The 21407-nt window shown below is 43.6% G+C and overlaps 7 protein-coding genes across 7 annotated transcripts; 3 read left to right on the top strand and 4 right to left on the bottom strand.

The window, feature by feature from the left end:
* Positions 1-716: 716 nt before the first annotated feature.
* SERLADRAFT_441180 (uncharacterized protein) lies at positions 717-1124 on the top strand (the record flags this gene model as incomplete). The annotated part of the gene is made up of 1 exon (XM_007321691.1): positions 717-1124. One exon carries the CDS (start codon positions 717-719, stop codon positions 1122-1124), a length of 408 nt encoding a protein of 135 aa, XP_007321753.1.
* Positions 1125-3219: 2095 nt separating this feature from the next.
* SERLADRAFT_441179 (uncharacterized protein) lies at positions 3220-5323 on the top strand (the record flags this gene model as incomplete). The annotated part of the gene is made up of 4 exons (XM_007321690.1): positions 3220-3627; positions 3770-4294; positions 4346-4700; positions 4752-5323. The coding sequence occupies 4 exons, from the start codon at positions 3220-3222 to the stop codon at positions 5321-5323; spliced, it is 1860 nt and encodes a 619-aa protein (XP_007321752.1).
* Positions 5324-6119: 796 nt separating this feature from the next.
* SERLADRAFT_410428 (uncharacterized protein) lies at positions 6120-6562 on the bottom strand (the record flags this gene model as incomplete). The annotated part of the gene is made up of 2 exons (XM_007321689.1): positions 6120-6462; positions 6525-6562. 2 exons carry the CDS (start codon positions 6560-6562, stop codon positions 6120-6122), a joined length of 381 nt encoding a protein of 126 aa, XP_007321751.1.
* Positions 6563-11002: 4440 nt separating this feature from the next.
* SERLADRAFT_441176 (uncharacterized protein) lies at positions 11003-12052 on the bottom strand (the record flags this gene model as incomplete). Its single annotated transcript, XM_007321688.1, has 1 exon — positions 11003-12052. One exon carries the CDS (start codon positions 12050-12052, stop codon positions 11003-11005), a length of 1050 nt encoding a protein of 349 aa, XP_007321750.1.
* Positions 12053-13449: 1397 nt separating this feature from the next.
* On the bottom strand, positions 13450-14612 carry SERLADRAFT_441175 (uncharacterized protein; the record flags this gene model as incomplete). The annotated part of the gene is made up of 2 exons (XM_007321687.1): positions 13450-13806; positions 14241-14612. The coding sequence occupies 2 exons, from the start codon at positions 14610-14612 to the stop codon at positions 13450-13452; spliced, it is 729 nt and encodes a 242-aa protein (XP_007321749.1).
* An 851-nt stretch (positions 14613-15463) lies between these two features.
* SERLADRAFT_441174 (uncharacterized protein) lies at positions 15464-16071 on the top strand (the record flags this gene model as incomplete). Its single annotated transcript, XM_007321686.1, has 2 exons — positions 15464-15773; positions 15824-16071. The coding sequence occupies 2 exons, from the start codon at positions 15464-15466 to the stop codon at positions 16069-16071; spliced, it is 558 nt and encodes a 185-aa protein (XP_007321748.1).
* A 2265-nt stretch (positions 16072-18336) lies between these two features.
* On the bottom strand, positions 18337-21386 carry SERLADRAFT_475062 (uncharacterized protein; the record flags this gene model as incomplete). Its single annotated transcript, XM_007321685.1, is given in 21 exon segments — positions 18337-18575; positions 18595-18978; positions 19032-19059; positions 19119-19191; positions 19243-19391; positions 19444-19577; positions 19627-19637; positions 19692-19721; positions 19776-19855; positions 19915-19946; positions 20067-20095; positions 20154-20173; positions 20237-20302; positions 20364-20380; positions 20443-20495; positions 20555-20614; positions 20732-20783; positions 20838-20963; positions 21025-21094; positions 21147-21264; positions 21326-21386. 18 exon segments carry the CDS (start codon positions 21055-21057, stop codon positions 18862-18864), a joined length of 1110 nt encoding a protein of 369 aa, XP_007321747.1.
* Between the last annotated feature and the right edge of the window lie 21 nt (positions 21387-21407).

The raw sequence follows: 21407 nt of genomic DNA, 5'->3' as shown, positions 1-21407 counted from the left end.
TTAGTGTCAGCCCAGAGCATATCAGGAATGACTCTCACTTCAAAAAGCTGCTGGACAGTCCTAGGTTCACGCAACAGCTTTTCAATGTTACCCTGGATAAGTCACATTGTATCAGTAAGTGGGGGAATAGTCTCCGACCAGAGTATGGTGAAATAGGATATACTTGTTGGCTTCTTCCCCTGCACATTTCCTTTCATTGTGCTTTGGCAACTATTCCCCCACATATTCTGGATGATGTCAAAGACAAGCTTCATACTTGCTCGAACATGGTCAAGGTCCATTGTACAAATGACCGGCCAAACATATACTATTGAGTCAAGGAGCTGATCTATCCAATCAACACAAGGTGAGACCTACTTTGAGTGCTGCAGTTAGACGGAAATGAACAGTTCATGGTCTTTGCAAACTCACGAAAAGAAACAGAAGCTATAGGTACATTTTTACGTTCACAAGCCCCCAGGGAACATGCAGATAAGATAGTGTGGTTTCACTCTGGAATGAGCCCCCAATTCTGAAAGACTATGGTAGAAAAACTTAAAACAGGTGAGCTCTGGGGAATATGCTACACAGACACTGTAGGAATGGTACATTAGAAAAGTCTCAACAGATAGACATACTTCTCGTGCTGAAACTCTTGGCAGGGTCTTGATCTGCGCAGCATAAATGTAGTAATACAGTGGAAGTATGTCACATCACTATGTACTCTGGTGTAGCGCATGGGGAGAGCTGTTCAAAATCCAGAGCTTGATGGTGTTGCAATCTATTTTGTTGAGCCAAAGTACCTGGACAAAAACAAAGGCAAGGCAAAAAGAAAATGTAGCTCAAACAATAAAGGGAAACAACTCATGAACAAACAAAAACGGTTAGGGACTGGCAGGGTTGCACAGGAAGATGAGGGTGGTGACATTGCAGACAATGACAGCAAGATGAGTGATGTGGATGATGATACAGAGGACATCACTAATGATGTTGAGATACATGGGGTAGACTCGCAGCTACCAAATATCACCAAAGAATCTACAGCTGTTGTAGGACCACATACCAATTGCCTTATTCCCGATGCCCCTACAAACACCAAGTACGAGGTGAACGCTATGGAGACCTATATCAATGCACACAGTTGAGGTATTTGTCCAAGGAACATTATCAATGAATATTTCAACAATCCAAGTTGTGAGTCAAAGACCAGAAGAAAAAAAGTTAGTACACTTACATGTCTTCACAGCTTGCAACGGCAACAGCGACTCAGATTCAACATGCTGCGAGTGGTGCAACATGAAGCAGTCACATCACTGTTATGATGCGTGCAATCCAACCAGTGCATGCCTCTTTCTGCCTTCAAAATTGCAGCCACCACCTAAACACACTCATGCAAAGGCAAAATATAGAGTTGAACTATTCACTATGGCCACAAAAGACATTGCATTCTGCAGAGCGCTTGAAGGGTGGAGAGAAGAGGAGATGATAAATAGTGGACTTGGCAACTATGATTTCTTTGGCCCACAGCTGATTCTAGCAGATTCTATTCTTGACCATATTGTCAGCTTGGCTCACAACTCAAAACTCTCTGACACAGCTTCTTTGAAAGACCAAATAAATTGATGCCATGCCAACCAGTTTGGGCAAAATGTTCTCGCACTATACACATCTCATTATCCGCTGCCGCCTCTATTCACCACATGCCCGCTACAAAGCAGACCACTTGCACCTACAGCACCACTTTGGAGTCCTAGGATTCCTAAATACCCCTTGGATGAATTTAATTTAAGAGAGTCCTGTATGGATTATCTGCATGTGGGATAATCCCAGGATAAAAGCCTCTTAGGCACATCATTGAACCATAACTGATCAACCTAAGAGGCTATGAAAAGAGGTTGACTGAAGTGCTTCAGAGGCCTTTCTCTGTACTTTGGATAGGATTGGTTGGATGCTAAAACATGTAAATTAGCTGGATGCTTCGAGACAATAATTAATATGTTACCTATATGTCCAGTTGAACCACAAGCCCCACACTTGCGCTGTTTTCAAGCTGGGTTTTGTGCATGTAAGTCTAACATAGTATTTGATGTGCTTGCCAAGGGTCCTTATATTGATTAAAATTTCAAAAGTTATATATCCTATATTATTACAAGGTAGGACTATTCTTGGATGTTCCAAATTCAAAAATGTCTCATAATAGGTAACAAGGTGTCCTTGAGGGTTTATATATGTGGTAGTCTAAATATGTCCCAGATACTCCAATAGGATGTCCTCATTGTACCCTAAATGTCCTTTAGGAGTACTTGTATAGTGTCCATAATATATAATGGCACTATTTTGGAATATCATTAGGTACTCCCAAAGGACATCCAAGATAGAATAAAAATATCCTACTAAACTATTTGAAATACCTAGTGGGATATATGTAGTATTCAGGGTAGTCTTTATTGGATATTGTGGACATTGTACAGATACTCCTGACGAACATCCAGGATATTTTAGGGATATTTTAGATAACCATTGAGACACCAACAGTGCAAATATTAGTTCCTTTGGATATTTTAAACACTATTTAGTACCTTTAAAGAACATCCATATATAACTAAAAATATTTTAAAGGACTTACTAAGATACTCGCAGTACAAATAATAGTCTCATTAGATTTTTTAGATAATATATAATGCTATTAAAGGATAGCAAAAGTAAATTAGGGACATTCTACTAGAGCAACCGGGATATCTAGTGAGAAATAAGTAGTATACAGGGTAGTCCCATTAAATGTGGTGAACACCATATAATACTCCCAAAGGATGTCCAAAATATAATAGTTATATTTTAAATAAACTATTGGGAGATAAACAATACAGTTATTAGTTTCTTTACATGTTGTGAATACTATTTGGTACTCTCACAAAATTTATAGATGCAATATGGTTGATATAGATGTACACTGTTTTGATGGCACGAGTGTAGTCTTAAACCAGACATTTTGGGAAGGCGCAGAATAAGCCGCGCTGAGAGGTTCCCAAAATGTCTGGACACTTTTGTCTTAGGATGAGTGCATCGAGTCACAGTGTCACAGACACCCGACTCTTTTAGGCAATGATTGCCGCTTTTAGACCAAGATTATCATGATGTAATTATGCTTAGTAGTACAGAAATCAGAAAATATTGACAAGTCCCATATTCAATGATCATTCAATTATTTGTCACTCCCCATGCTTCATTAAGCTTCATTAAATGGTCACTGTCCCTATAGAATATCTATCCCATGAAGCCATCAAAAAGAAATCCTTTACCAACCTTGTAGAAGCTCATCAGAAAGCTGAAGTGGCAGGCCAAGAAGCAGACTTACAAGAATCACTTCGGAATGTTGTCCGCCAACAATGCAACGGCTACACCCCCTGTTCATGGCAAGTGGATGCCGCTGAGGCCTTTACTTTGGGACTCGACTGCACCATTATTGCTGGCACAGGATCTGGAAAGACTTTGGCTTATGTCATGCCATCCTTTGTACAGAAGGATGGCATAACAGTTGTTATATTGCTGTTGAAAACTATAGAAGAGGAACAGGCCAATCAGTTTCATGCATGGGGTGTACAGTCAGTTGCGGTAAATGGGAACACATATAATCAAGACTTACACAAGGTAAGTCTATTTCTTGAGTCTCTATGTTGCTTGGCATGTGTAGGAGCTCAAGGACCTTAAGTATCAAATATTGTTAGCATCACCAGAAATAACAAATGAAAACCCCCAATTTAATGCATTGTTGTGCTCACCTGCTTTTCAGAAATGTGTACTCGAATACATAGTTGGCGAAGCCCACTGTATCTCACAGTGGGGAGGTGACTTTTGGCCAGTGTATGCCAAATTAGATAGGCTCCATTCATTTGTGCCTCTAGGCACACCTATATATGCAATGTCAGCTACAATGTCCCCTGCTGTCTTGGCCAAGGTTCAAAAAACACTGCACATTAGCGCATCAAAATCCTTTCATTTGAACTTGGGAAATGACCAACCTAATGTAATGCAGGAGCTTTGCATCATTGCTGGCTCTGCAGACTATTCAGCCCTTGATTTCATTGTCAAAGACGCACAGGCTGCCAATGAAATACCACGGGCACTCATCTTTGTTAACACTGTTAGTCAGTCCCAGGCCGGCTTTTGGAGACTCCACAAAATTGTATCTGACCAACTAAAGAGTCAAATCAGTTATTTGAATGCCAGACACTCACCACGCACCAGGAAAACTGTCTTGCGTGACTTTTGTGAAGGAAAAATAAGGGTCATGTTTGTAACCAAAATAGGTGGCATGGTTAGCATTCAAAGCAATTTAATAAGCTTGCTTTGTCTAATAATTAAACAGGGACTCGACATACCAGATGTTGAGTTGGTGATCCAATTTGGAGTCCCATCATTACTGTCAGTATGGCTCCAAAGAGCAGGCCAAGCCGTCCGCAACTTCACTCTTCAAGGACGTGTTATAATGATGGTTGAAGTGTCAGTGCTTCAACGCATTAGTAAAGCAAAGAAAGTCAGAACTGAAGAAGAGAACTTAGAGTCAGAAGATGAGCTTGAAGACTCAGACCATGAGATTGGAATAGAGAAAGATCCAACGTACCGCAAGAAAATAGAAGAGCCTCTTCAAGCCTGGATTGAAACCACATGTTGTTGGCGTGATATTGCAGATGTATTTTACAATAATCCACCCAGCCGTACATGTAGGTTGCACATTTGCTGTGGCAGCATGACATTCTGATGTTTGCACCTAGCACCTACCAGTGTCTGCTGTGACAACTGCAACAGAACTGCGACGGGCCTTATGCCCTCCAATATTATTTTACCTCTACTCAGTCCTGCTTACACATCCTCCGAAACTAGTGACAAGGAGCAGGAAGACACACCTACCCATGAACAGAATGTAATGGGCAAGTGTGTGATGAAAACCGCTGATCAGAATTCCCCACTCACTCGATGCACAGGCCAACATCTCCAAACCATCAAGGATACTCTGGACCATTGGCGTGTGACGATCTGCCAGCGTGACTATCCCCACTGTTCATTTACTGGCCTTGCACTTCTCCCCAATCTCACTCTAAAATCAATAGCCTCTAATCATTCGTGGAAAACAATTAATGACCCTTGCAAATCTCTCAGGGACTCATGGCCATTAGTTGATGTATATGGTGGTGAGGTTCTGGACTTGGTAAGGCACTTGTACCACAAAGTGCGAGAGTCTCATGAAGGGGCCAAAGTTGAGAAACACCAAGCAAAGAAGCTTGCAAGGGAGGCCGTGAAGGAGGAGAAGAAGGCTGTAGGAAGGGAGCTGCAAGTGCAGAAATGAAGCTCACACCAAGTCTGCAATTCCAGCGCAAGTGGTAAAGAAAATGTACCACTGCCTGGTACCTCAGAGTAAGCTATTTCTTCACTTATCAGCTGATACCACTGACACTCTTTCTTGTAAGGTTCCAAGTAAATTTCAACACACCCTCAGTCCCGCTAGATGCAACTCAAACTTTGTATGCCACTTGGACCTTAACACCTTCATCCTCCACTGCTGTGCCGCCGTTTTTGCCTTTCACTCCCTCATTTTTTGCCAGTTCTTTTCAGCCCAAAACGGAGACCTACAAGGACTAGCAGGAGGTGCAATACCTTGGACTGTAGTACTGTATATAGAGCAAGTGATTATATACATTTATCTTTTATCCTCTTGTTCAAGAGTGCCGCTCCCCTTGAGATGATATACTAAGGACTCGCTTTATCCTCCGTGAGTCAGGTAATATGTTCTGGCATCTCTCAGTATTGCTTACCTCAAGCCTCAAGTTGTTCACCCTCCCATGCTACCAACAGACAATACACCCATGGACTTCCTCCATCCTCCGTGGGTCTGGTAATATGTTCTGGTATATCTCTCAGTACCGCTTACCTTGAGCCTCAAGTTGTTCACCCTCCCATGCTACCAACAGACAATACACTCATGGACTTCCTCCATCCTCCATGGGTCAGGTAATATGTTCTGGCATTCATTATAGTATATTTGTCACTACCCTACCATATCTCCTGTGTTGCCCGAACATAACTTCTATTATCCCACCATCTTCCCAATGTCCCTTTTGTGAGTATATTGAGAGACCCTTTCATCACACATCTGTAGTCCCATCTGCTTTACTCTTCACCTCTCGTCCATCCTGCTGTGAGTGAATATTTGAGGCAATGTATGTGTTATGCAGGATCTCGATATCCTTCTCCTTGAGTGGGTCAGAGTGGTGTAGGCCTTGTTGAAGTGTCCGAATTTGAAGTTCTGTATGCTTGCGCACAGCTCTGAGTGCAGGAATGGCTGGGGAAGTTTTCTTCATGAGAGCCCAAGATGCATTTGGGCCACAAGTTCCAAATGTAACCTTTGTATCCTTGATATTATGTTCATGCTCTTTGTCTATAGGCAGAAATCCGAGGGGGTGGCCAGTTGTGTTCATCAACCAGCACCTGTCAAGAACAAAGTCTCTGTCAAATATAAGTTAGTAAATTCCAATAAAATGCGAGAGAACTGTACTTTAGTTCTGGTGGCCATTCGTGCTGCAGACATTGTAGTAGCTCTAGCACTTCAATAGTATACCTTTTGTTATTACCTCCCGCAAAACAAAACAAAAAATGGGACAGAGTCTCCTCTATTATTCCCTCATCACCGCATTACATGGCCCTCTCTAAATCTATATACCTCAACACATGACAATTCCACAGGATGCTCTGATGCAAGACTTGTAACAATACCCAAAGTTTGTATACTCTGGTGCACACGCCAAACTCTAAGTAAAGGATAATGGGTGACTGGGTTTGTATACCGCAGTCCCTGAGGCTAGCAAGCTCAGTGGGAGGACCAAGTTAGTTGTGGGTAAACAACAGGAAGACTCGCTGAGGAGTTTCCTGGATTTTATTGGGGTATATATACTACTACAGGGTTATTTGTACATGTGTACTGTACAGTTGATAGAGGCAGTGGCTGATGATGTCATGGGGCCACGCCCGTGTGACCAGCTCCACTGCGTGAGAGAGTTGTATCTAAAAAAGGTTTAAAGAGGAGAATGAAATTTAAAGGTCCGAAAATGTGTGATTGTAACACTACCCCCCTCCTATGGTTCGACTTCCAGACGAGACCACGTACCAGAGGTTGTAGTTAAATTTTCGGGCATCGGTTGAAATAAAGAAGAAAAAATATTTGCGTCCATACCTCAAAGCTTCCTGGGAGCTGAGGGTTTGTTTTTATAAAAATCGCAAACAGCGTCTCGGGAATTATCCAGATGTGCTTCTGGTTCCCAAGTTCTGTCCTCGTCTCCATAGCCCTTCCAGTGGACTAGGAATTCTAATTTTCCACGCTTCAAGCGCGCGTCTACGACTTTCTCCACTTCAAATTCTTCGTGACCTTCCTGTGTGACTTCTACAGGTCCTGGCCTGTCCACACGTTGGCCTGGCAACGTTCCCTTGTAAGGTTTCACACGGCTAATGTTAACCGTGGGTACTACCCTCATACGTTTTGGGAGTTCCAGCTCCACTGCGTTGGGTTTGACTGCCTTAATCCAGTAAGGGCCAATCCACTTTTCGGTCAATTTCCTTGATTGCCGATCTTTTAACTTTAAATGTTCGGTATCTAACCAAACTAGATCACCGACTTGGTAATGTGGGGATTTCGAGCGTCTACGCTCTGCTTTTACGATCATCTGCTCAGCAGATTTAAACAACGCCTTGCGTGTTTCTTCTAAGACAGACTTCATGTCTTTTGCCATTGTTCCCGCAGCCTCGTTCTTGCTTTTACCAGGTTCTACACCCATTCTTGGTAGGTACGACCTCGTGACCTCGAATGGTGCTTTTCCTGTAGCCGACGACTGTTTAATATTATATGAGAACTGGGCTATCTTTAGCCACTTGGCCCAATCCGTCTGTCTATCATTGATAAATATCCGGAGATATTGCTTCAATTCCTGATTGAGTCTCTCCGTTTGTCCGTCCGTCTGCGGATGGAATGCCGTGGATAATTTAGGCTTGATGCCCAGCATCTTACAAAGTTCTTTTGTAAATTCGCTAGCGAATTGAGGTCCTCTATCGGAGATTACCGTTTCAGGTAACCCGTGGATAGACCATACAAAATCTTTAAATAAATCTGCCGTACCAGCGGCTGTAATAGTTTTATTTGTGGGAATGAATACAACTTCTTTTGAGAAGCGATCCACCACCACCATTACTGAATCATACCCGTTTGACTCAGGTAGATCCGTTGTGAAATCAACCGATAGATCCTGCCAGGGTCCTGCTGGAATCGGATTAGGAATAAGTTTACCGGCCGGCGGTTGATGCGAGTTCTTTGCCATGGCACAGCGAAGACAGCACTTTACGTACTCTTGTATGTCTTTGACCATGCCAGGCCACATATAGTTTCTGGAGATCAACTCCATGGTTCGTTGCCAACCAGGGTGCCCAGCCACTGGTGTGTCATGATGTCTATCTATGACCTTGATCCTTGCAGATTCAGGTACATAGATCTTGTTTTTGTATTGGAAGAGCCCGTCTTCCCATAAATAGTTTTCAATGCCCTCAAGGTGTTTCTTTTCTTCTGATGAGATGTCTTTCCTGAAGACTTCTAGAAGATCACTATCTTGCCCGATTCTAACATTGGCTAGCCTAGATTGCTCTATTAGGACTACGCCTTTGTTATCATCTTCTATGCCTAGGGGATGATCTTCTCTTCTAGATAAGGCATCTGCCTTTCCCATTGAAGCTCCGGGCTTATGAATTAATTTATAATTGAATCTAGACAGGTATACCGCGTAGCGGGCTTGTCTTCGATTCAGGTCTTTGGCCGTCATAAAATATTCCAGGTTCTTATGATCGGTCCAAATTTCAAACTGGTGTCTAGCACCTTCTAAGTAGTGCCGCCAGTGCTCTAAAGCTCTAATGATGGCTAGCATCTCTTTGTCATAAATTTGATAGTTGCGCTCTGCAGGCGACAAACTATGTGATAAATATGCGCAAGGCCTCCAAAGGTCATCTTGGCATTTAATAGATAAGACTGCCCCAGTTGCGTAGTCTGATGCATCGGCTTCTAGCCGGAATTCTTTGTCTAGCTCTGGAAAGGCCAGAATGGGGGCTGTCGTAAATGCTTGTTTAAGCTTATCAAAAGCTTCTTGTTCTTTGTTGGTCCAGCGCCAAGCATAGTCCTTTTTAGTGAGATCGTTCAACGGTCTCGCGAGTTTTGCAAAGTTCTCGATAAATCTTCGGTAGAAATTGCCTAGGCCTAGGAATGCTCTAACCCCTTTTACTCGAGTTGGTTCCGGCCATTCCAGAATAGCTTTAACCTTCTCAGGGTCCATCCCAATGCCGTTCTGGCCAATAATCATGCCGAGACAATCGACTTCTTTTACTTTAAAATTACACTTCTCGGGTTTTACAAATAGGTCCCGGTCCTGTAAGCGTCAAAGGACTTCTTGCACGATCCTGTCATGCTCAGTCTCATCGTCCGACTTTGTAAATATAAGAAGATTGTCAATATAGATAACGACACAGTTTTCCATATCAGCAAAGATTTCGTTCATCATGCTTTGGAACGTCGCAGGCGAGTTCGTAAGTCCAAAGAACATGACGAGGGGCTCAAAGGATCCTCGGTGGCATGTGAACGCTGCCTTCCAAGTGTCTTCTCCTTTGATGAGTACATTGTTGTAGCCCCATCTGAGATCCATCTTTGTCAATAATTTGGCGCCAGCCAATTTGTCTACTAGCTGACCAATCAATGGTAGCGGATAGGCATTTTTAACCGTGTGTTCATTTAAATAACGATAGTCCATAACCATACGCTTTTTACCATCCTTTTTAGGTATAAAGAATACTGGTGCCCTCTGAGGACTCTTGGAAGGTTTGATGTACCCTTTCCTGAGTTGCTCATCTATGAAGGTTGAAACCTCCTCTCTTTTTGTAGCAGAGAGGGGAATCATGTGTCCCTTTTTCGGTTTGAAAGTATCCTTTAACTCTATAGCATGGTCCCAAGGCTTAGCCTCCGGGAAGCGCTCTGATTTATGTTTTGAAAAGACTTTCCAGAAGTCATGATACTCTGGAGGTACCAGCCTCTTTATTTCCTCTTCAGGTTTAACCTCATCATCATCGTCGTCTACTTTATCCAGAGATCTGAGTGTGTTATAAACGTGACCAGCGTTTATCTTCTCTTCAGATTCAGATTGACGTATGTGAATGGGTTTACCTAATTCGGAACACTCTTGAGGACAACGTGACAGTGTTACTGCCCCGGTTTTCCAGTCTATCTCAGGGTTGTGTTTAAATAGCCAGGTCCAGCCTAATATTAAGTTAATCTTTCCTAGTTGAGTTGCTTCTGCGGTGATGCGTTCTTGGTGTCCTTGGTACTCGACCACAAAGGAACACTTGTGTGTTATGCATCCACCAGCATTAAGCGTGCCATCAACATTGTAAACAGGAATAGATGCTTCTAATTTTTGGAGCGGGAGACCAGCTTTCTCCGCCCAGACCTGATCTATAAATATTCTGTTTGCGCCTGAATCAAGCAGTGCGCTGGTTGGGTGTATAGTCCCTTGGGCAAGGTCTTCAACCGCAACGTCTAAACAGATCTCTTTTTTAAATATGTACATGCGCATCAACACACGCCTTGGGGTTTCTTTTGGAAGTGGCTCGAGAGAAATGATAGGATTGAAAGTTACATGTTTTTGTACTTTGTGCTTTTCTATATTTTTTTGTATTTTGTTTCCAGAATCAAGCACCCTAGTGTTTATCTCGCCGGGGCCACGCTCATTTTGAGACGCTGGTGCAGCGGTAACATTGGTATTATAATTTAAACTATCACAATCATCTGATTCGTCTGTTATACAACCCTCGAGGGGTGAGAAGTGATTATAAAATGAAAAATTGGGAGCCACCCCATGTACTTTATTGTGCGTGCCACATCCCGTACCAGGAGCCACCTTGTTGTGGTTTACTTCATTGTTTCGTGGAGCAGAGGGACCCAAGTCCCCTAAGCTCCGAACTCTTTTCCCTGTGCCTTCATCTCAGCAGCCTGCTGATCATAGAAGAAAGCACGAATTTCGTTGTACGAACGACCGGTCAATGAATTGAGCCGATCGTCTGGTTTTTCTGTTTCAAGTTGGCGCGCCTGGCGCCCTTGGTTGTTTTTGTTTTGAGCGGCCTGCACTCCGGTTCTACAGTCTCGGGACATGTGTCCCTCCTTGCCACAGCTGTAGCAAGAGCCCTTGAATCTGCGCGTCTGTCCTCCTTGGACCGCGCCGATCTCCATTGGAGCTCCTCTACCTGGCTGTAGCCCGTAAGGCTTGAACCCGTAAGAATTTTGTTTTTGGTTTGGTAACCCAGGGCGCCTCTGGGGTTGGTTGTTTGTGTTGGTGGACCTGCCACAGAATTGCATCTGATAGAGCTCCTGAGCTCTACCGATATCCCGAACGGCTTCTGCTGCGTTCGCCAGCTCGTCTTCTCGTCGCCCTTGCAAGTAGAGCTGTTGGGCAATTGCTGGAGCTACGTTTTGCTCCAACAATTCTACTGCATGTTCGTTCCCGAGCCCTCCCTGAATGGAAAGAGCCAGGAACCGGGTAACAAAGTTGTCCGTCCTCATGTTTCCTTGAGTAAAGGAACGGATCTGCTGGCGCGCCCAGTCGCGTTCGGCCTGGGGCTTAAAATATTTTTCGATCTCGTTTTTGAGATCGTCCCATGCTGGCCAGTTGCCCGACTGGTAGCATTCTTGTAACTGTACTTGGGTGTATCGACCCGCCACAGGTCCCTTGAGTCTCGACAATACTGCAGTCGATAACTCGAAATCATCTTCGAAGGCTTTGTAATTTGCCTTCACCCATATTTGGAGCTTGATCCACCACTCGGCGAATCTTGCTCTGTCTCCGTCGAAACTGCCGGGGTCAGCGACAATCTCGACCTTCTTGTTGAACTTTCGTTCAACTGATGCAGGGTTGGTTTGCACCTCTGCCAGCTGAACGGTAAGATCTGCGATCTGTTGCCGCATCCTGTGAAGGAGCGCATTCAGATCATCTTGCGACATCATGTCGACTTGTTTCGTTTGTGATATAAAAAAAAGATAACTGGGGGTCCCCGCTTGCTCTACTGCGGATCAACCTCTTCCCAGCTGGATATCGGATCTCAATCTCCGACTACCCACACGTATAGTAATAAAAAGTATATAAAAGGTAACGTAATAAACCCTGGTCCGAATGGTTGTCAGGGGGTGGTCCGCTTGTTAAGCTGTCAACCCTTCTCCAACTGGCGGAGACAAGTGCCCGGCCTGGTCAGAGGTATTTGAAGAAGAAGTTTTTCTAACTAAACTAACAGCCAGAGGTTCCACACCTTCTGCTGTGACTACGTACTCCCCTTAACACTGGGGGCCGTGTAACGTTTCAATTAATTCCTATTTCCCTTGAGTATGGCACTAGCCTATCTCTGCGGGAACAGCCTTTAGGTTTTACGGTCTGGCACTAGGCCAAACGACGCGTGTATAACCAAAAAAGGTTTTCAGAAACCACCTCTTAACGCTGAGGGCCGCGTATACGGAAATCCACTTAAGCCTGTGGTCCGGCTTTGCACTACGTGCAGGAGAGTGATAAGAGCGAGTCTTAGTGTAACAATACCCAAAGTTTGTATACTCTGGTGCACACGCCGAACTCTAAGTAAAGGATAATGGGTGACTGGGTTTGTATACCGCAGTCCCTGAGGCTAGCAAGCTCAGTGGGAGGACCAAGTTAGTTGTGGGTAAACAACAGGAAGACTCGCTGAGGAGTTTCCTGGATTTTATTGGGGTATATATACTACTACAGGGTTATTTGTACATGTGTACTGTACAGTTGATAGAGGCAGTGGCTGATGATGTCATGGGGCCACGCCCGTGTGACCAGCTCCACTGCGTGAGAGAGTTGTATCTAAAAAAGGTTTAAAGAGGAGAATGAAATTTAAAGGTCCGAAAATGTGTGATCGTAACAAGACTTTGTCCTGTGTGTTTTTGCTTTGCAGGTGAATGGCCTCTAAGGCAGTACTAGATGCAAGTGTCTTCAAAATTTCTTTTGCGAGATGGACAAGTTGGCCTGGGGATTTGCAACGGAGATGTGCCAGGGTCTCTACTTCACCCACAACTGTCCAACATGCACAAAAGTGCACTTCAGCAACTTGAGTGATTGCATTATGCAGATTCTGATGGAAAGGCCCTCGGGTTTGCACAAAACCCAGTCCTTTTCTTTCAAGCAAAGTGAAAGCGTACATAAGGCCCCAGCCAGCTGTAGTCCCTAAGTACTGCTTGTGCAGTGAGTTAGCAAATGCCATCTGTAAATGAAACCACCCAAGGATGGGTACAAGCCAGTCCAGGTGGTTAAAGAAATTGTGATCCTGAGCACGAAACCTAAAAAGTCCTTGTAGCCGCTCCACTGTTAGCTGGTCACCAACCCATGGGATTACTCATTCAAGACCAGTCTTCTTTTGTTTGTCAACAGAGTCCAGCTGAAGCTGGGAAAACCACTCGCCCAAAAGCATCTCATTGCCTTTGTAGCTGGCTTCTTCAATATGTACTGTTCCCAGCATGTACTGCTTTGTGATATATTGCTGGCCTGATGGTAGTCTTTGGACAGGAGCAGGTGGGTTGAACACTGAATCATTGCAGTGTTGGTATGTTTCAAAAGAAAATTTTGGTGAAGTAATGAGCCACTGAAGAACATGGTAGAGATCACGGGAATGGCGAGAAGAGGCTGCAACCTGTTCAAGGAGTAGGATGCCTTGCACTGTGAGTGGAACCTTCCGTCCAGCTGCTCGATACTCCTGTAGTGTACAATTGCAGAGTGGTTTAATTGGAGGAGCGCCTGGTTGTAAAAATACGGTAGCTGCAGTTCCCAAATCAAAATGGCTTTTGTTGTCAACTCACTGTGAAAAGACACAAAAGGGAATATTAAGGTTGTCATGAGATATCACAAAGGGATGGATGTGGATTATTTTACAGAGTTCATTCATCTTGTTCTTAGAAATAGAACTGATGGCCCGGACAGACTATTTATAACTCATGGTCAGGCAGAATGTCCGTAGGAGGTCGAGGCTTTTTGCAGAGATGCCTTGAGACTTAAGGAATGTTGTCAACATTTTTGGCCAGCGGCTGTGATGATGAGAGCGCAAGGACATGATCTGAAATATAATAGAAATATTGACCTGGTGATTGGGAATTCAGTGTTAGTAATAGCTTTGGATGATGTACTACGCACCAAGTCAGGATTCTTCAAAGTGTTTTGTTTCTCTTGCACAGCTGTTTTGTTGAGTCGCTGAAGCAAGGCCCAGAATTTTGGGGTGCCTCCAAAACCAGGACTACGCAGTTTCAACAATATGTCTTCAATGTAAAGGCTTGTCAGGCCTTCTTCCAAAACATCCTCTGGGGGACAATAGCACATGTCCTTGATGGATTCCAGCTCAGCCTCAAGTACGTCTGCAACACATGACAAGGAAAATTCTTCAAGCACCAGTTGTGCTCCATTAGCACGAGAATTGTGAGTCCCTTTTGTGCGTGGGAGTTTGTGCCACCGCTTTAAAATCCCTGTAAGCTCAGCACTGACCATCAACGAAGTCCTTGCATACCGCATTTTTGTGTCAATGATAGACTCATGATCACCCCAACTAAGGAAATCCAAAAATAATGGTAAGTCGAGGCCTACTGAATTCATGTAGTCCAGGATAGCTCAAACTTTGGCTGCGGGACTTCCTGTTAGGTTCTCCTTTAAATGGCGAGTGTTGACAAGTTGAATGGGGGATGATGTGTATGAAGGGAACTCCAAGCTGTTGCTATCTGCCAGTGGATCATAATCTGGCTCAAAAAAACCATCAGCAATGAAAGGATTGTAGTCAGTATCCTCATTGACATCTGAGAAGCTGAGGGAGTCATTGGATGTCTGGTCTCCACTCATGTTATCCAGCATTGATCACAAAATGCGACTCGGAGAAACTGCATAAGTATGTACAAGGACCAACAGATAAGATAAGATAATCAAATGATAGAGCCAAAAAGTCCCGGCGTGACACGATGCACTCGTCGCCCATCAAATATCTCCAGACATTTGGGAAGTGGCTCCAGCGCGGTTTATTCTGCACCTTCCCAAAACAGCTGGCTCAAGACTAGCACAAGTGTCCTGGCAGGACACTTGCACTTTCCCACAGTTGATGAGACACTTTAGAGGGCCTTTACCAACATCACAAACATCTTTGACTGCTCTTTTACACATTCAAGCTCCGCCCAAATAATGTTTCACGCGCTTGTGTGTCAAAGTGGCTGGCTCAATGTGTATTCAAGCTCCGCTTGAGTCCTCAAAAAAGCGGCCAGAGGCCTTCATAGGATTAATCTAGCTACCACACTGTGTTTCAGACCACTGGGGTGCGACCTAACAGATTCTCTCTTCCTAGGCAACATTCTTTAGTCCACTACATCACATTGATACAAATGTTTGGTGCCCCAAACGGACTGTGTTCGTCCATCACCGAATCCAAACACATTAAGGCTGTCAAAGAGCCATGGCGCCGTTCCAACCGTTATAATGCACTTGGGCAAATGCTACTCACAAACCAAAGGCTTGACAAACTTGCAGCCTCACAAGTCGATTTTATAGAGCGTGGCATGCTCTCTGGAAATATTCTGAGCCCTCAGGCTGCTGTAGAAGGCGGCGTCAATATCAACAGTGGTGATCTTGAAAGCAATCCGGTTTCAGGGGGGCCACCTACTGTGACACATGTTCAGCTTGCTCGAACTCGAAGTAAGTTGTTTTTTTTCTAGTTTAATTTACCCACTAATCTGAAATTGCAGAGCAAGGATATGCACGGACACTGGACCAACTAGTGAAGCAGCTTGACCAGCCAAGGCTGGTCGAGCTTGTCCAAAGATTTCTATATAATCAGCAACATCTACATGATCCTGATGCACCATGCACAGCCAATGTCGCCCTTTCTAATTGTCCAGCTGGGTCACTCAATGCAAAGATATCGGTATTTCACTCAGCTACAGCCATGTTCTATGCCCCAAGTGATGAAAGTGGACTCGGAGGTATGCATTGAGAAACTATACGTGCTTCTCCATCATGGCGGAGAGGACCTTCTCGGCATGACTGTGTCTTTGTTGAGAGGGACCCCATGTTCACTGGGATGCAGGGATTGGATGTTGTCCACATCCTACTGTTTTTTTCTTTCACCTTTCAGGATGTACTCTACCCATGTGCATTAGTGCACTGGTTCTCAAAAGTCCAAGAAGAGCCCAACAACCTCACCGGTATGTGGATGGTCTGTCTGTAAGGAATCAATTTTTCTCATTGCATTCCCATCATGTCGTGGTTATCCGACTCCTTCCCCGTCACTCCTCTCGCCCTCGGACCAGAGATCTCAGCCGGTATTCTATTACTTTTATCTTTCTTCTTCTTCTTTTCCCTTCATACTCCTATTCTATTGTACTTACAACAAAGGAGAGCTGTCATAGATCCTCAAGAAGATATCCGAATGACATAGCAATGATTCTACACTATGTCAGGGAATACTTCGGAGGAATATTAATCAGCGGTCTAAGATGTGACTCAGCGCCTAGTCATGGGCTTACTGACACAGCCAAATCATACATCACTTACCAAGACTCTCTCTCACACCATTAGTAATTATGATAGATCGGACCACTTTTCCTCTCTTTTCTTATTGGTTAGTTATTTGGTCAGACCACTTTCTTACTCTTTCCCTTTCTCGGTCTGACCCTCGCGGTTCACTATATAAGGGGTATATACTCGATGTATTATTCCTTAGTTCAATATTAGTTTGGATTTGCGCCTACATTGATACTCTTCACTATCAATACCCTGATCCACCGCCTTCAAAGGGACTTGGCCAGGCATTTGGTTGTGTTATATAGCTTCTTGTTCGTTGCCTGACACTGTCCAGACTTCAATGAGGACCTATCACCAATAACTGAAGTGATTCACCTTGACTGTATCCTACGAGCCACGCATCTCCTTCCTGTTTTCGGTGACAACAGGATTCCCGGCAGATATTGTTTCATAACTCACTTGATGCTTTTGCATCATTCTATGTCAACAAATTTATTGATCATCACGCTTTTGGATTAGCATCTTAGAATTACCAACTCTTTCTGTATCGAGACTTGTGTTCTGACTTGACCTTACACCGCACTTTTGATAAAACTTCACTTCCTGTTATTCTATCAAAACTGTGAGTAATGACTGAGTAATGCCTGAGTAATGCCCCTCATCAGTAACGCTAGAGTAACACGTCCAGTAACGCACCATTGAGTAATACCACCATTTCCAGATAGGCTTTTTTGACTCTGATTGATCAGTACTCGAGCTAATTAATTCGTCATTGATGTCTGCTATTTTACATATTTTAACTTTTGATGGTCTTGATGGTCTTGAGCTGCATTGGAGCAGTTAGAGTAATTTGAGTGTGCGGTTCTTAGCAAGCTTAACTCTCTTATATGTCTTGATATGTCTTAGTCCTTGTTCTAAGACGGTCTAAGTCTTCAAAGTCACTCAAAGAAAAATGCATCTTGTCTGATGTTTGAAGTTAATGTTCATGTGACCTGCAATAAGCTAAGACTAAATTAGTAAAATATCTGCTTGAAATAGTTTAGAAAGCAATAGTATGACTTTTATCCTTCCTGCTCTATAGGGATGATATTGTAATTGCAACAAAGTGCAAATGACCACATTGTTTACATTTTACTTTGGCTATATGTCACGACTTGAACCAGAAGCGCTAATCTGAGCGCTAATTTCCTTTTTCATTTCTTTGATATCTGATCACATGACAGATAAGATATGTTAAGCTGCTGCTTTAGCGCGGATAACATAATACGTAGTTATATCAGATCACGTGACCACCACGTGACACGAGTCTAGAATTATTACAAAGAACATCAGTCAGCGCCTCATGGCTGACTTTCAGAAACATATATATAGTAGACCATCATGTACATACTTTCCTCAGTTGTTGATTAATTCTCAATCGTTACTTGAAACGCTACTTGTCTGATTAAAAGCTTTTATCCCTCCGTTAACTCGGTATAAGGGATAGAGGTTTTACACTATATCTTTGATGACCACCTCTATGAAAGTTACAAAATGGGTGACAGATGAAGCATGATTGTGTTTGGCTGGATCAAATACAAAATACATGCACTAAAAGCCGTCCCCAGAATGGAGTCAAGGGGAACTTAATGGGATATTCCTAAACTGTGGTAAACCTGCTTAGAATATCCCAAAACACTGTGCAAAATATCCCAGGCTGTTGTGTGTCACATCCCAAAAATCATTTGAGACATCCTAAGGCATGTGTGGGATATTGACTGGGATGTCCCAGATTATCTTTTGGGATGTTCCAGGACATGGTGGGATGTCCCAGGGCATGGTTCAGGATATCCCAGAGTTTGAAATCTTCAAAGGTAAGATTGTATCTCTACAATATAACCAAAAGTTCCCTTGTAAAAAGTCCCACCTCATATGTATTATTGTTTAGGAAGTAAGGCTTCATGATAGGTTGTTTGGGATACATCCTAGATAGTAGCCTGGGATACTGTAACATTTTGATATGAGGTTTGTGGGGGGTCAGGTATGACACCTTGAGGAGGGACTTCATTGATTATTTTTTTTGGATGCCCCTTGGCTGTGTACACTAATGTTACAGTATATAAATATCATACTCATATGAAATCCCACGAATTTCCTCGCAATGTGTATACTTCACGAGATACATAGCTTTAAAATCATCGTGAAAAGAGTCAATCGAACAGTTATGATTCACCGACGAGGAGTAGTGAAAGGGCATCTCGATCCCATGTCCACCATAGAATCAGGCAATACTTTGACCACGATGGTGATATTGAAATTGCATCTCCGTTGCATCAGTGAACGTTGTTGCCTTTTTTTGACGAGTGTTTGCTCGAAGGTGGAGAATGAGGTGACAACCCTGCATCATGTGTGAGGCATCTGATAATTAAAGCAGTCTAGAGAAATACGGACCGAGTAACTATAGAAAGCGGCCAACCAGCTGCATAAATCATTGATCAATGTCAGGGTTGTGTGGATATAGAGGCTATCCACACTTACAACTGAGCTAGATCGACATATGAAAACAATGTTGGACTTCCAGAAGAAAACACGATGTCGGCGGCGTTGGCACCTACGAATATATATTTGTGTAATGCGTAGTTAAAGAAGGAGGACAACGTACCAAGACAAACAAAAAAATACATCAGTCCCTCGGCGACGAATATGGAAAGCACCGACCCCAGACGCACACGTCGAAGAGATCGAATGCTCTGAACAAATTTAAACAATGTCATGCCTATATAAAAGACATTTAAGATCATAAAGGCAATGCTTTGGACGTATATCAGTGATACTGTCGAAGATGATTATGTGGCATACTCACACAGCAGCCTTCGCCACCTTCATTTTGTTCCAGTCGATGTTTAAGACCAGGCAACCAGCCACCATTGAAAACGGTGCAGGCGCTGGAACTGGTCGGGAGAGTCGAAAACAGTAGATCGAGACGGGGATGATCACCTTGGGGGTATGTTAATATTCATTGTGACCTCGAATACAAAGTCCTTACAGCTGCAGCAGCTGTCGCATTTACGTCAGCGATGTGGTCATTATTCATGTGTTATTTCAACGTACATATCCATGTGATTGCCATAAGGTATTGCACTGTGAATCAAATGTTAGAGACTGAAAAGCTACTTTGCGGTTAGTAAAACATACCTTTTCTATTGCTGCCATAAAGAGCATTAATCCGAAGGATCAGAACGAAGTCCACTAGAACCCAAAGAACCAAAGGACCTCTAGGTATCAAGAGCAAAATTAGTTCTGAGGGTCCCTGCAGGAGATGTATGGTATTTACATAGATTGTAGAGCAGGGAAGCTCGTGCATCTACAGCACAGCACAGTATTAAAGATCACATTGTATGCTCTATACCTGGCAGACTCACGTCTCCAAATAATCATGTTAGATCTAGGTTGCACAGAAAACGAGGACAATCGAAACATGCTCACCAAATTTGATAACGCAGTGCCAGGAGATACTACAAGGAAGATTGTTTGAGTGGTTCTACATTGTGCCTCAGCTGAAAAACTGCCCACAGTGTATGATACTTTGATACCTGGGATGACAGAAGTCGTATCAGAAAAATATATATATAAAGCAGTTGATAAGATGTACTGACATCAGCCAAAGAGGAGCATAGTAACGGAGAGACAAGTACAGGACTTTGGGCAATGTCCACCTGGATCTATTTGATGATCAAGTTCCACGAGTCAATTTCAACAATATGTCTGTATCTTAGCACTCACCTCCATACAAGTTCAATCTAAACACCAGAGGAAAGTCGGCTGAGTTTTCTATATATGATACACACAGGGATGTGCATACCTCATCCTCAAAGCATATGATAATATCATACAGCAGCCAAGCAAGACTGGCGACTGGATATAGAGCCCAACTTTTAATGCCAATGGATACATCACTAGAGAGATCTACGCACCGGCATTGGCATTAACCTTGCGATTAATGGTTCCTAAAGCTACGAGGGTGCTGATGAGCGCTTGAGGGTCAGTATCCATGGCACAACGTTGTCGATTTTCAACCAGTCAATGATGGATATGGAAAACGACTCGAAGATAAATGCCAGTGATGGGCTTTAAGTCAGTCCTCAGCTCACCCGAATAGGAATTGCGTGTAAATATCAGCATAGCCATCGCTGACCTGTGACTCTGCACTGATTGAGGACCAACAGTGATGGATACCCAGGGTTTGAAAATACGGACTTTTAGCGTTTGCGACATCAACATTCTATGGGGTATATCAGGAACACTGATGCAGTCATACACATGCTCATAGCATCGAAGCACACACAAGCATAGCCCAGATACGACAGTAATACTTCTATGGGCCTGGCACCCAAATTTAAAGTCACGGTGTCTGTCCTATCAATGAAATTTGCGGATAACCTACTGTATTCAGTGGCAGTACATAAGCCAAGGACATGGTGGTGACTTGGTACTCTGTACTCAATACTGGGCGCCTACGTACACTGTGTCAGCCAGTCATACAATCCAGATAAAACAATAGCTTTCCTCGTACTGTCCAACTGTCGCTCAGTGGACTACGTTCAACGACTCGGCCAGGTTATAATCGGGGGCGAAGAAGTTGACCGCATCGGACGAGGATCGGATTTCGAGACACAGCAAGCCCCTTTTCGTAGGAATTAGAACCAATACATTAGGCTAGAATCATGGTAGTGAGGGATACGTACATGTACGGTCAACATCAGATGGCACGACGAATGATCCGATGCCAGTGAATGCAGGCAAGTGCCCAGGGCAGACATAGTGACT

The sequence above is a fragment of the Serpula lacrymans genome (assembly GCF_000218685.1).
Source record: "Serpula lacrymans var. lacrymans S7.9 unplaced genomic scaffold SERLAscaffold_11, whole genome shotgun sequence".
NCBI classification, from domain to species: Eukaryota; Fungi; Basidiomycota; class Agaricomycetes; order Boletales; family Serpulaceae; genus Serpula; species Serpula lacrymans.
Note: the sequence above shows the minus strand (reverse complement) of the source record. Positions and strands in the feature narration are given on the sequence as shown.